Below are 13709 nucleotides of genomic sequence, written 5' to 3' on the forward strand. Positions count from 1 at the left end.
AAACGCTAAATCATGTTCTGTTACGGTTTCTCTGATAGACAAGACTTTCATTTCTAATTTTATGCATCTCTGTGTCGTTTGAACTTCTTACAATGAGCATGTATTACTTTTACAACAACCTCAAAAACTATGTAACAGTTTAAGATTCTTTGATGCTTTCCTGTTACCCAGAGTCCAAAGGCCTTTGGACAGATCTTTATAGTCTGATCTCATTTGTTTTTTCTTCTCCGTTTCCTCTAAAGAAACAGTGTTGCAGCCTCAACCATCCACCATCCATTCCCCAAATATTCCTCCACTGAGCAAATGTCTATTGAGTGTTGTATCCATGCTAAGCAATGTTCTGAGCGCTGCAGACCCAGCTGTGAGCAAACAGCCTGCCCTGATAGAACTTGACCTTCCAGCAAGCCAGTGGTGCAGAGAGCAGCACGTGTGCATTGACACACGTTGCTCCTCCGTGTGTCCTCTCGCTCTCTGCCCGTCCCTCCCATCTCGGTTCAGATGCTGCTTGCTGTGTGAGGCCCCAGGGCTACCCCTGCAGTGGGAGGCCGTGCAGTCCCCCTGCAGGCATGCCCCTACCTCCCACCAAGATGCAGCCACTTGTAAAAGAAACAAGGCTGGACTTGGACTCTGGAGGAGGGCTGTGCGCTCCGCTTTGCCTGCAGGAGAGCTGGCTGGGTGACAAGAGGCTGGGCAAGGGCATCAGGACAGGTGCACACAGAGCACCGAGCGCAGAGAGGGCCCAGCGTTAACCACCAGCCGCTGCCTTCTGAATGAGCAACTGTAACTGAAATAAGGTTGTTGGATTTGTGTTCAGTGCCATCCTGCACCTGGCGTAGGAGCCTGTGCCCCTCACTCGGTAAATGTTTCCTGAATCCAATTTAAATGCAACCTGACCTTGTTTGGGGACTTCCCCCCCCCCCCCAGGTATTCTGTTTACAAGGACCCGGCAGGCTGGCTCAACATTAACCCCATCAACGGCACCGTGGACACCACCGCTGTGCTGGACCGCGAGTCTCCGTTCGTCCACAACAGCGTGTACACTGCCCTCTTCCTGGCTGTCGACAGTGGTGAGTAACTGGAAGAGACCCCGAGTGGCCTGCTTTTCAGTTACAAAATTATCTTTATGTTCTCATTTCCTCTTTCTTCTGACTGCTTCGGATACACCTGGGGGTGTTTGGGAAACAAGTGTTTAAACACAGACATGTGGAGTCAGTGATAGTCCCTGCCTTGGAGACGTGGGAGGAAGAACAGTGGACACTCAGGGGTCCGAGCGGGCAGCTCAGGGGCGCCGTCTCAGACAGGTGCCCGGGTCAGGCCCAGAGTAACACGCTCGTTTGTAGAGAGCGTCCTGTGATGTAATGCAAGTTGAAAGGAAAGTCCCAGAGGACACCTCTGACCCCGACAACTGGACTGTTTCCCCGGCTTTTATCCTATTAGGATACACGGCCTCGGAAAGCAGCAGGCACACTCAGCTGGAACCTTCATAAGGACCGAACGATTGCCATTCATTCCCAGACAAATAATGCAGCATCCGGGTGCCAGACCTGTTTTGGATGCTGGGGTCCTAGCAGTGGACAAGCAAAGCCATTCTTTAGGAGCTAACATCCTAGGGAGGACACAACGCACCGGGACCGTCCTCTGCTCTTCGGAAGTCAGACTGCAGGGAGAAGGGCAGAATCAGGGTCTCCTCAGGGACCAAGCGGGGAGTTAGGCAGGAGCAGGAGAGGGGACGAGAAAGGGGCGGATTCTGGGTGGGTTCCGTACACTGTCGATGCAGAGCTGGCAGGGCCCGCCGCTGGCTGGGGTGGGGATCAGGGCTGGGTGTGGGATGCGGCCAGCTGCGATGTCGCTTGTGTCCGCTGCGCGCCAAGTTTTGTTATCCCTGGAAGCCGGATGCTCACGGCTGCAGGTTCTGTTTTGAGTCCTTGGGGACCGAGACAAAATGTTCAGGGCTCTGGAGGTGCCCCTGATCCTACTCAGTAACAAGGGGAGCTCGGAACTCTCAAACCCACAAAACAGTGGGAGGACACGTGTCTGAGAAGGACGCCACGGGCAGAGAGGGCGCCACAGGGAAGGCGACTCTTGCTTGTAGCCCCGACAGACAGGTGGGACCTGGGTAAGTGGCAGGGCCAGGTGACGCAGGCATCTAAGGGTAGAGCCGGGGAATCCAAGCTGGGAGGCGGCGCACAGAGGGGATGAGAAGAAGGCAAGGCGAGCATCACTGCCAGGGGACACGGAGGAGTCGTGGGGGATGTGTGCGGGGAGGGTCGTGGGTGCGTGTGGGGAGGGTCATGGGTGCGTGTGGGGAGGGTCGTGGGTGCGTGCGGGGAGGGTCATGGGTGCGTGCGGGGAGGGTCGTGTCTTCACAGCGTCTCAGGAGCCACGTGGTTCTTTTTTTTTTAAGATTTATTTATTTATTTATTTATTTATTTGAAAGAGTTACTCAGAGAGAGAAGGAGAGACACAGAGAGAGAGAGGTCTTCCATCTGCTGGTTCACTCCCCAGATGACCGCAATAGCCGGAGCTGAGCCGATCCAAAGCCAGGAGCCAGGAGCTTCCTCCAGGTCTCCCACGTGGGTGCAGGCACCCAAGGACTTGGGCCATCTTCTACTGCTTTACCAGGCCACAGCAGAGAGCTGGATCGGAAGTGGAGCAGCAGGGACTAGAACCGGCGCCCATGTGGGATGCCGGCACTGCAGGCGGCAGCCTTATCCACTATGCCACAGTGCCGGCTCCCAGCCACATGATTCTTTAGCTGGAGCAGGCAACAGAAAGATCCCACGTGCTCTTGATAAATAGCTCAGACCTTCCTCAGCCATGAGCTCGACCAGACAGTGCGCTTGGTCCCGGAGAGTCAGAGGGAAATACCCTGAGTACCTTGTGCTTGGTGAGCTCATGAGTCCCGGGGGAGTGAGCCAGCTAAGGAGAAGTCAGTGGAGCGGTGCTGCTGTTCTGATGTCCCTAAGCCCAGGGGAGACCCTCGTCCAGCCTGGGGGAGCTTCCTGAGAGAGGGGACACCTAAGTGATGGAGGCTGCGTTGGTGAAAGGATGCTCAGGAGAAGCCTGGAAGAACTCAGCCACGTGGAAGGTTGGTCTCTACCACTGGGAGCTGGCATGGCAGGTGCCGGGTGCAAGGATGAAGGCGGAGAAACGGGCAGGCACCAGACTGTTCTACGGCTGGAACTGGCTCCGGTGCTGAATGCCCAGCACCGTTCCCAGGGCCTGGCTTCCAGCAAGTGCTGCTACGTCATGACATTGATCATGAGATGCTGTAGGTCTCTGCCAAGGAGTTGGGCTTGATGTCACTCACATGGTTCCAGAAATAACTGCAGGAAGATAACTAACTCCTGTGGCAGTGCAGGAAATGGACCCAGTGATGACAGGAGGCAGGGCAGAGAGGCTGTGGAAAAAAAAAAAAAAAAGGATTAAGAGGAGAAAGGACCCAAACCAAAGTGGAGTCAGTGTAGGAACAGCGAGTGTGCACTTGGGAACCGTGTGAAGAACCACAGCAAGTGTCTGGGGTAAAGGCGCTCGAATCTGCCCGGGACAGCGGAGTGGCAGGGAACGGTTGGCTCTAGGTCTCGCTGCAAAGGAAGGAACAGGGCTTTGTAAAGAACATGTGCCGAGCACGAACTAGAGAGGGGTGATATTCCAGAAGTCAGGGATGACGCTGGAGTGACACGACCAGAAACTAGTTTCACAGGACGGGCGCCCTTGAGTTTTTGGGGTGTCGGTGCAGAGCCGACGTGCCACAAAAAGCCAGAAGCACAGGACAAGAAGAAAGAAGACTGCACAGGGCAGCACCTGGGCAAAGCGGGTGGGAGCCGTCGGGCAGAGCTGCTTCCGAAGGAGGAGGCTGGGGCAGGGGCTGCGGATGACAAGGAGCCAAGGGTGATCACAGTCTGTGTGCACACAGTGTCGATCGCAGAGCAGCTGAAGACATGGCATGTGCTTGTAGAGAAATTTGTCAGCCAAGACGCCATGGAGGAGGGCTGGCTGCGTCTCGGCACGGTTGTCACTGCCTTATGGAATATTTTATGCAGTCATTAATCAAAAGAGAAGACTGGAAACGCAGCACCCTTGAGCTGCTGTCAGAAATGACGGCCCTCTCTCCATGTACACAGTGATCAATTAAGTCACGTTGAGTGTGTGTGCGCCTGTCGCCAGCGTCACAGCAAACTACACTGCAATTTAGACATTAGAGAACAGACGCGGAATCGCGTTGACTTCATCCAAGTCTCATCGTTAGGATCATTACCTTTGGTTTCTCACAGCTTTAACATTCCTTGAAATCTCTGCCTGGGGGCAGGTGTTGTGGCCTAGCGGATTAAGCTGCCCCTGCAATGCCAGCATCCCGTAGGGGCTCCCGTTTGAGTCCTGGCCACCCCACCGCCAATCCAGCTCCCTGCTGATGCACCTAGGAGAGCAGCAGCAGACGGCCTGAGTCTGTGTCTCCCTGTGAAGGCCCAGATAAAGCTTGTGGTTCCTGGATTTGGCTTGGCCCAGCCCTGGCCTTTGCAGCCATCTGGGGCATGAACCAGTGGACAGCAGGTTTCTCTGTGTGCGTCTCTCCCTCTCTCTCTAACTCTGCCTTTCAAATAAATAAATTTTAAAAACTCTTTTTTAAAGAAAAATAAATAAAAATCCCTATGCAGAAGCAGCAACCGAAGTTCTCCCAGCTGCTCACCACCGTGTCTGATTCCGAGAAAATCCCCTGCGGTGTGGTCAGGACCTGGTGCCGCCGTCCAGCCCTTGAGGAGCCCCCGTGTCCCTGCATCCCCTCAGCACTCGGCACACACGCGTGAGCGCCGGGCTGCGAGGCTGTGCCAGCTGCTCACGGACACAGGGGCGCAGACTCTGCTCCCACCCCACAGGGAGGGCATTCCTGCTTCTGACTGAAGGGCCATGGCCTCCAGACTCTCCATCAAGCTTCATACCAAATACTGAGCCAGTGTTAATCCCACCCCAGCGCGGGTTCTGGGAAGGAAAGAATGATCCTCCCAAGGCTCAAAAAAAAATAGGGTTTGAAACCCACCACCTGTCTCACTCTGTTACTACTAACATCAGACAAGGACAGGCAAAATCTGGTGTCACAGATGTTGCCAGAATGTCCCTGAAGATGAAACAGGTTGACATTAATACACGGAACCAGGGTTAGCAGGAGTAATCCTGAACAAGGCACAGAAGACTTAAAGCAAGAGAGCACAGATTTACAAGACCTCGTTAAATGGGAATAACTTTGCTTCCAGACTCCCTTTTTGTCGGTCACAGAAAACTTATCTCCGGCTATTCTGTTTAGCCAGGAAAAAGCAACCCTCACCCATTAGATCAAAGTTGAAAGCACTAACTGATGTCTCCACTTGATCCAAAGTGAGCATTTGTTTTTATTAATTTTATAGAAATTCAATTTATTTGATGGAATGAAAGACTAAGGATTCTTGTCATACATGCTAGGAAAGCTGAATCTGTTCAGTTGATTCTCTCCAAACAAAGGCACCAGGAATTTATACCAGAACACGTTGATTAAATAGAAGGTGCAGGCATTTCCAAGTAAGATGCAGCAATCCAGTGCCCCCACTGTGAAACAAGAAAATCCCAAATAAATTACAAAAATCAGGTGATAAAGAGAATTCTCCATTGTAAAGGCACCAGAACGCCGCGGAAGGCAGGAAGCCTAGAGCAAAATAAAATGCCAGGTAGGGGAGGGTCTTGCAAAAACAGTGCGAGAGAGGCAGCTGCTCGGCCCCACAGAGCCGGCCTGGCCCAGGCAGAGGGCCTCGGATGGAGGGACCAGGAGCAGAGACTTGTGGGAGTCGGGCAGCTAGTGTGACCCATGTGGAATTTGTGGGACCTTACACACATGGTCATCCTCCCCACTGGACAAACGCCTTTTAAAGGGCATAGTGAAATCTCCCGGCATCTCTCAGGGGACAGACCAGCCAGAGGGGGCAAACTCTGCAGACACACAGCCGTCCCCTTGTTTCCAATATTTGCCAGGTTTTGAAGCTACAGAGACTGGATGATGGGGTGGAGACGGCTCGGGATCAGAAGGGCAGAGCCAGGTCTCCTGCAGCCTTCCTGGGCTAAGATACCCAAGGCCCTTGATCAAAATCCTGGGAGCGCCAGGCCCAGCCACAGCGAGAGACCAGAAGCTGGCTGAGTCTGCCTGGGACCCGGCTCAGCCTTGGACGGTGGATGAGGCGAGTCCCCATCCCACCTAGCGAGCAGGAGAGAAAGGAAAACTCATGGTAGGAAACATATCCTGAGACTCTCGCTCTGCACAGAAAGCCCCGTTAACCATTTAAAAACTCACTGAAGTGTCAGAGGCAGGAAGGTGTAACTGTCGGTGGAGAGAAGAACCAGACCGACTGGGGATCGAGAGGCTGGAATTAGCACACACGGACTCTACAGAAGCGACAGCTGGCTGCTGTGTTCGTGGATACAGAACAAACGGTAGATTGGTCTGTTAAGGAAAACGACGTCAGAGAGTCTGTACGACAGAATCCGATCCTCTGATATTAGGAACTCAGCGGGTGGGTTCAGCAGCAGGACACACGCTGTGACCGGGAGGGAGAATCTACAGAAAACACCAGCGTGAAGCCCGGAGGGGACAACGATGGGGGAACTCAGCCAGGAGACCTGTGTGGCACACGCGAGGCGGGATCCCAGCCGACAGCAGAGTGACGGCAGAGTAGAGCCGTGATGCCCAGGGATGTCCCAAATCAGTAACAGACGTCTCTACCCACTCATTCAAGGTCAGCAAAGCACGGCAGGATGGTCAGAATAAAAACCTTCCTCAGGACACCATGGCCAAAGTCATGATAACCAAATCCAAGGAGAAAGAGAGACAGCAACTTGAGAATCAAAGGCGGAGACCACCTGTGCAGCAGCAGACAGAGCGACTGACACAGGGCGTCCTGACTGACACAGGGCGTCCAGACTGACAGGAGTCCCAACTGACACGTGACGTCCCAACTGACAGATGGTGTCCTGACTGACAGATGGCGTCCTGACTGACAGATGGTGTCCTGACTGACAGATGGTGTCCCAACAGGAGAGACTGAATCCCTGAGTGACACAGCATCATTTCTTGGAACCCATTAAACATGGTGGCCAGCCTAGACTTCTATAAGCCTCGGATTTTTCCGTCTCACTGAAGCTGAGGTTAAGACCTCTTTGAACAGATGAAAAAGAATGAGGAACTGCATGGCAAGTAGGTTCACACTCTCTACCACAGCGGGTATTTCAGGCGGAGGGAAAGTGGTCCCAGAAAGACATGGAAATGCAAGAGCATAAATAAAAGTGGAAAGGTATATACCTGGGTAATCAAATAATTTTAACAAGAGGAGTTAAAAATATTAGAGAGCTGGGCCGGCGCCGCAGCTCACCAGGCTAACCCTCCACCTGCGGCGCCAGCACCCTGGGTTCTAGTCCCGGTCAGGGCACCAGATTCTGTCCCAGTTGCTCGTCTTCCAGTCCAGATCTCTGCTGTGGCCCGGGAAGGCAGTGGAGGATGGCCCAAGTGCTTGGGCCCTGCACCCACATGGGAGATCAGGAGGAAGCACCTGGTTCCTGGCTTTGGATTGGCACAGCGGGCCAGCCGTAGCGGTCATTTTGGGGGGGTGAACCAACAGAAGGAAGACCTTTCTCTCTGTCTCTCTCTCTCTCACTGTCTAACTCTGCCATGGCAAAATGAATGAATGAATGAATGAATAAATAAGCTAGAATGCATGACAACAATGAACACAAACGATGGGAGTGGTCAACACAGGTTGACCAGCAGGGAAGATGCGGTTAGAGTGATACTTTGTGTTAGATTGTAATCTAACACAATTGTAAAAGAAAAAGGAGGTAAAACTCATAGATTAATGAAAGGAGAAATACTTGATTAAACCAAAAGCAGACCAGAAAGGAGCAGCAAAGAACATTAAAAATATGGGCCAAATAGGAAAACAAGCAATATGAAATGTGCAGGGTCTTAGTCCACCTGAACGAGGATGGACTGGGTCCAAGGAAAGGTAAGTACACAGCTCGCCCGTTCCCAGCCTCCCGGTCCCTGAGACAGACACAGCGGGGAGTCAAGTCAGGCAAGAACTCGTTTATTGCGTGCGTAGCAAAGCCTTTTAAAGCACAAAACTGCAGAGTCACTGGGGCAGGGCATAAGGACCAACCAATCACTTAAAATGTCATTTTACGGGGAATTTTTATAGGACTAGCCATATGTCTGTACATTCGTCATCAGTTGTCGTCACCTCCCCTGATGCTGTGCGGCCAATCAGCTTTGGTGGTAAACAACTTTGGCTTCCACCCACCTTACTTCCTTTGGGCGCCATCTTTGAATTGCCTCGTGTGCCTAATTTCCCCTCAAAAATGCAAACCTACTACGCCATAATTAAAGTTAAAGTGAAAACGAGTCAGATACTCCAAGTAAAATTATCAGACTCCTTTTTTAAAAAAGATTTATTTATTTATTTGAGAGGCAGAATTACAGATAGAGAGAGGGAGAGACAGAGAGAAAGGCTTTCCATCCACTGGTTCACTCTCCGAATGGCCACAATGGCCAGAGATGGGCTGATCCGAAACCAGGAGCCAGGAGCTTCCTCTAGGTCCCCTGCACGGGTTCAGGGGCCCAAGTGCTTGGTCTGTCTCCATTGCTTCTCCAGGCATAACAGCAGAGAGCTGGATCAGAGGAGGAACAGTCAGAACTTCAGCTGGCTCTCTGGTACGGAATGCCAGCCATCACGAGCAAGCAGCAGCTTAACCTGCTGTGCCACAACACCGGCACCCAAAACCGCTCTTTAAGGCAAAAACACAGCAAGAGGTAATTGGGGGGTGAGGGCATTTCACACCGATAAGGGAAGCCATCCAAGCGGGGGAGATACCAGCTCACAACCCTAAATCTGTATGCACCCCACAGCACAGGTTCAGCGTACACAGGGCAGAGAAAACTAGGGACAGGCACTGTGCAGACTGGGTTAAGCCACAGCTGGGATGCTCACAGCCCACATCAGAGCGACTGAGTTCAAGTCCTCGTTCTAGCTCACATCTGACTCCCTGCTAACGTGCAGCTCGGGAGGCAGCAGCCGGTGGTTGAGTAGTTCAGTCGTGTCACCCACTTGGGAGACCTGGGTTCTGGCTGTGTTCTAGCACTGCAGTCACTTGTGAAGGGGACCAGTGGATGGGGTCTCTCTCTCTTCTCCCATCTGCCTCTCTCGTGAAAAAAAAAGTATTTAAGAAGAGGAAAGGATATTTGGGCAACTTTGAATATGATTCAGATGTGATGAAACAGTTTCCTAAAAATTATAAAAAGTTGCCAAAGAAGAAATAGAAAATTGTGAATATTCTAATATTTAGGGGAAGAAAATGTGCTGTTAAAACCGTTTCCACGAAGAAAGCAGCAGGCCCAGATGGCTTCACTATATGTTTCCAAATATTTGAGAAGGAAAAACACTGACATCACACAAACTTTTCCAGAAATAGACCAATTAGGAACTCTTTTTGTAAGAACAAGTTTTGTCCAAAACCTAAAAAACACCATACAAGAACTTAAAATTACAATCTCCCTCATGAGTATAAGTGAAAAAAATCCTTAACAAAATAGTGAATCTAACAAAACTGATGTGATCATCTCAGTCATTGCCTTTGAAAATAACTCCACATTGGTTCATAATCTTTTTCAAATTTAGCAAACTAGGATATTTCCTTAATCTGATTAAAAAAAATTTACAAAAGGAGCTGCTGCTGCCACAGACATCCCGCTAAATGATGAAAACCTTTCCCTGAGACTAGTTCCAGTGCAAGAAAATAAATAGAAATGTTAGGGAATAAAAGAAAAAAAATCTGTTTTCAGAGAAACTATTGGTGAATTTAGTAAAGTTTGTCAGATATAAGATCTGTATCCAAAGTTAATTTTTTAGATCCCATCAATGAGCAATTGGAAAATGAAACTTTAAAATATGCCACTCACAGTATCACCACACGCCTCAGATTGCAAGCTATAGGTTAAAAGAAAGGTGTCTAAGTCCTCCATGTGGAAAAGGGAAGTAACTACGTAAGAGGATTTTTAAGCCTGCAAACATAGGGAGCTATACCATGTTCATGGACTGGAAAACTCAATGCTACTGAAATACCATTTCTCTCCAAACTGACATAAGTGATCAAAATCAATAAAATATCAAGCAAAATTCCAACATTTTTTGTCAGAGAAGGGGATTGGCACAGATTGAACCAAAAACATTTTTCAAGTGAAAATAGCCAAGGCAATTTTTAAAAATAAATTGGACAACTTACACTATCACATTTTGGACCAACTGAAAAGCTATAGTAATTTAAACTATGTGGTACTCACACGAAGATGGGAGAAAACTGACCAATGAACTAACTTAGAGAGTTCCCAAAGAATCCCACACGTGCACAGTCCTTTCCTCTTCTTAAATACTTTTTTTTTACTAGAGAGGCAGCTGGGAGAAGAGAGACCCCATCCACTGGTCCCCTTGACAAGGACAACACGGCACAGCCTGTATATCACACAGCATGGCCAATGAACAGTGATGGGTTGATTGGGTAAAAGTGGAAGAAATGTATCCTGACTCTTCTCTTAAACTGTATAAAATCATCAGTTCTAAATACATTAGAGATAAAAATACAGAAGATAATGGGAGGCACCAGTTGACGGCTCCAGGAGCTATGTTTCTAACACCCACCTGGGAAACCTGGACTGAGTTCCCAGCCTCTGGCTTTGACCTGGCGCAGTCCCAGCCTTTATACACACCAGTTGGGAGCCAGTCTCTCTCTCTCTCTCTCTCTCTCTCTCTCTCTCTCTCTCTTTCTCTCTCTCTTTATCTCTCTCTCTTTCTCTCTCTCTCTCCCCCACCACACACACCCTTGCCTCTAAAATAATTACTTAAAATAAAGTGAAATAATGCATCTTTTGGAGGAAGACAGAGACCATACATGTCCTTGGTGTAAACAAGTTTTTTAAACACAAAAATTCAAAACACAAAGGGTCAACTGATATATAAATTAAAATTAAGAACTCTGTTCATTTAAATGACATTATTAAGAAAGTGAAAATGTTTCCCACAGAGTAGGAGACTTGTGTAATATAAAGAAATCCTCTAGTCTGTAAGCAAAGGACACAACCCGAGGGAGAGTGGATCAGGGACTTGAACAGGCAGCTCACAGAAGAGGGCATACGAATGCACGTGAAGGCATGAAAGATATGCAGTAAATCAAGGATATATAAATTATACAAATACAACATTAAAATACAAATTAACCAGGAAACGTAATGAAAATCAATACAAAAGCACCCCTGCAAAACTGGCTTAAATTTAAAAACGGAAAATACCAAGTTCTGGCAAGGAAGTGAAATCATCGCACTGGTAAACAGTGGGTACAGCCACTTTAGAAACAAACTGTCAACTAAGTCTGAGAGTATGTTCACCCTGTGGTCCAGGAATGACACACCCAGGTATCATTCGTCCAACAGAAATGTGTTCTCCGAAATGCAGGTGCCAGAGCTACTCACAAAAGCCCCAGACTGGAAGGCATCCAAATGCCCAGTGAACGTGGGGTAACAAACTGTGGTACCTTTACACAGTGCAGCAAACATGAGTGCACGCCCACACCTACGCCCGCCAGCACACGGGAATCTCACCAGCGTAACGTAAGCAAAGTGGCACACGCGGGATGACTGCGTCTGTGCGCTCAGACTGGTGATGCGGACCATCGCTGTCAGGTGACCTCTGGGTGACTTTCTTGATCTGCTAGTGCCGGACCACTACATGGATGTGTTCCAGTGGAGAGAGTTCTTCAGGCCGTGTGTTTGTGACACACGTTTGCATGAAAATTAAACACCAAAAAAAAAAGTATGTGTGGCCATGGTGAGAACTGTGGAACCCTGCTTGTCTTCCCCAAGTGCTGCTCGTGCACGCACAGACCATGGCTGCCGTGTCACTCCAGCCAAGGACAGTCCCAGCGTGCTGATGGGCAGACCCTGCCAGGAACAGAGACGAGCGAGATTCCTGCACGGACAAACAGCAGAGCACGCACCCCGTGGTCCCCATCGCACGCTGCAGGGGCACACGTGCGCTCCGCACACCTCTTCAGTGGGAACGATCTTAGCACGGCACCGAGAGCCCTTTCTTGTAGGTGCATCTGAGAGGCTGGGGGCTGTGCGGTGAGGGCGGAGCAACAGAAAAGACCCCACACGGCTGGAAACCAGACATGAAGCTAACGGAATTAAAGAGTCTCCTGGCCCTGTTTGCCCAGAGTCCCAACGCCAGTGTAGAAAAACTGTGGGATCGTGCTTTGTGATACCACACTGATGCCTGGGTTATAGACCATCTGGGGAGGGACAGACACTTTGTGATCAGCCAAGGGTGCACTCAGGGCGCCTTTCTGGAGCGAGCGTCAGTTCTGTGAGCTGCAGCCTACCTGGGACCATCATTTCAACAGAACGAAGTGCTTTTCTGTTTTGCTCGATCAGAACGGGCTCTAGTTAAGTGATTGGAGGAGTGAAGCCTTTAATCCTATAAATTAATCCAGGGTGACCTTTCGTGTTGGCAAGCACTTTATCTTTAGAGATGGATAGCATCATTGGCCTTCAGTGGTCCAGATTTTCTGAAAAGGTTAAGACGCTGCCTTCAGAGAACAGAACTCTTTCATCAAAGACCTCAGCAAACACGGAAGGCTCCCTCGCCTGGCGGGGGGCGGGGGGTGGGGTGGTGGTAACAGCTAAGGAAAACACCGAGATGGAGAGGGAACATTCCGGAATGCAATAACAACTGAACTCCTCTGGGATGTGATGACAGTGAGGCTAAACAGTGTCAGCACGGGGCAAACCCCAGGGTGATTACTGCTCCCAACCAGGTAGTCACCAGGAAGGTCAAGGGTCAGTCTCACCTGCACGTGGGCTGGAAACTGTCAGACATGATTTCTCAGGAAAGACCACAGATCCCTGCGGGGAAGGCCACAGGCTGCTTCCTGCCACGCCACCTCCTGCCGCGGAGTCTACCTGTGCTGAGCTGGTCCCCCTGCCGCCTCACCTGGAACTCATCGGTCACCGTCGCTCGCTTCAGAAATTGTGTCGGGTTCAGCGTTCCAAGACTGAGGCTGAATGCGGCTCTTGGGTTCTCCGGGGAGGTCTACGCGATGAAGACAAATATTTCACCCAGGAAACCCAAACGCCCTTCTCCCAAGGCCGTGCCAAGCAGATGCTGTAAAGAAAGAATATGGTCCGGTGCCGCGGCTCACTAGGCTAATCCTCCACCTTGCGGTGCCGGCACACCGGGTTCTAGTCCCGGTCGGGGCGCCGGATTCTGTCCCGGTTGCCCCTCTTCCAGGCCAGCTCTCTGCTGTGGCCAGGGAGTGCAGTGGAGGATGGCCCAAGTGCTTGGGCCCTGCACCCCATGGGAGACCAGGAGAAGCACCTGGCTCCTGCCATCGGATCAGCGCGGTGCACCGGCCACAGCGCGGCGGCCATTGGAGGGTGAACCAACGGCAAAGGAAGACCTTTCTCTCTGTCTCTCTCTCACTGTCCACTCTGCCTGTCAAAAAAAAAAGAGAGAGAGAGAGACAATATTTATCCTGTAGGCTCTGCCCGGGCCTCAGTGCACAGGAGATTGTTTTGAACCAGGAAGCCCAGGCCCTCTGCAGGCCATCGGACGGCTTCCGTGGTGCCCCAGAGTGTCTTCTGATTCCATTGC

General features: G+C 50.6%; 1 protein-coding gene and 1 long non-coding RNA gene across 3 annotated transcripts in view; one reads left to right on the forward strand and one right to left on the reverse strand.

Moving 5' to 3' along the window:
• Window positions 1-13709, forward strand: part of CDH13 (cadherin 13) — a 1120403-nt gene that overhangs the window by 1090727 nt on the left and 15967 nt on the right. For both annotated transcript variants that reach the window (XM_051847323.3, XM_051847322.3), the window contains exon 11: window positions 925-1067. In XM_051847323.3, the coding sequence (XP_051703283.1) occupies window positions 925-1067 (143 nt within the window). The remainder of the gene's footprint in view (window positions 1-924; window positions 1068-13709) is intronic.
• LOC138846592 (uncharacterized) overlaps window positions 2392-13709 on the reverse strand; it is a 30180-nt gene continuing 18862 nt past the window's right edge. The window contains exon 2 of the long non-coding RNA XR_011384129.2: window positions 2392-3400. This is a non-coding gene — a long non-coding RNA (uncharacterized LOC138846592). The remainder of the gene's footprint in view (window positions 3401-13709) is intronic.

The sequence above is a fragment of the Oryctolagus cuniculus genome, chromosome 18 (assembly GCF_051225735.1).
Source record: "Oryctolagus cuniculus isolate XC-2025 breed Fujian yellow rabbit chromosome 18, ASM5122573v1, whole genome shotgun sequence".
Taxonomy (NCBI): Eukaryota; Metazoa; Chordata; class Mammalia; order Lagomorpha; family Leporidae; genus Oryctolagus; species Oryctolagus cuniculus.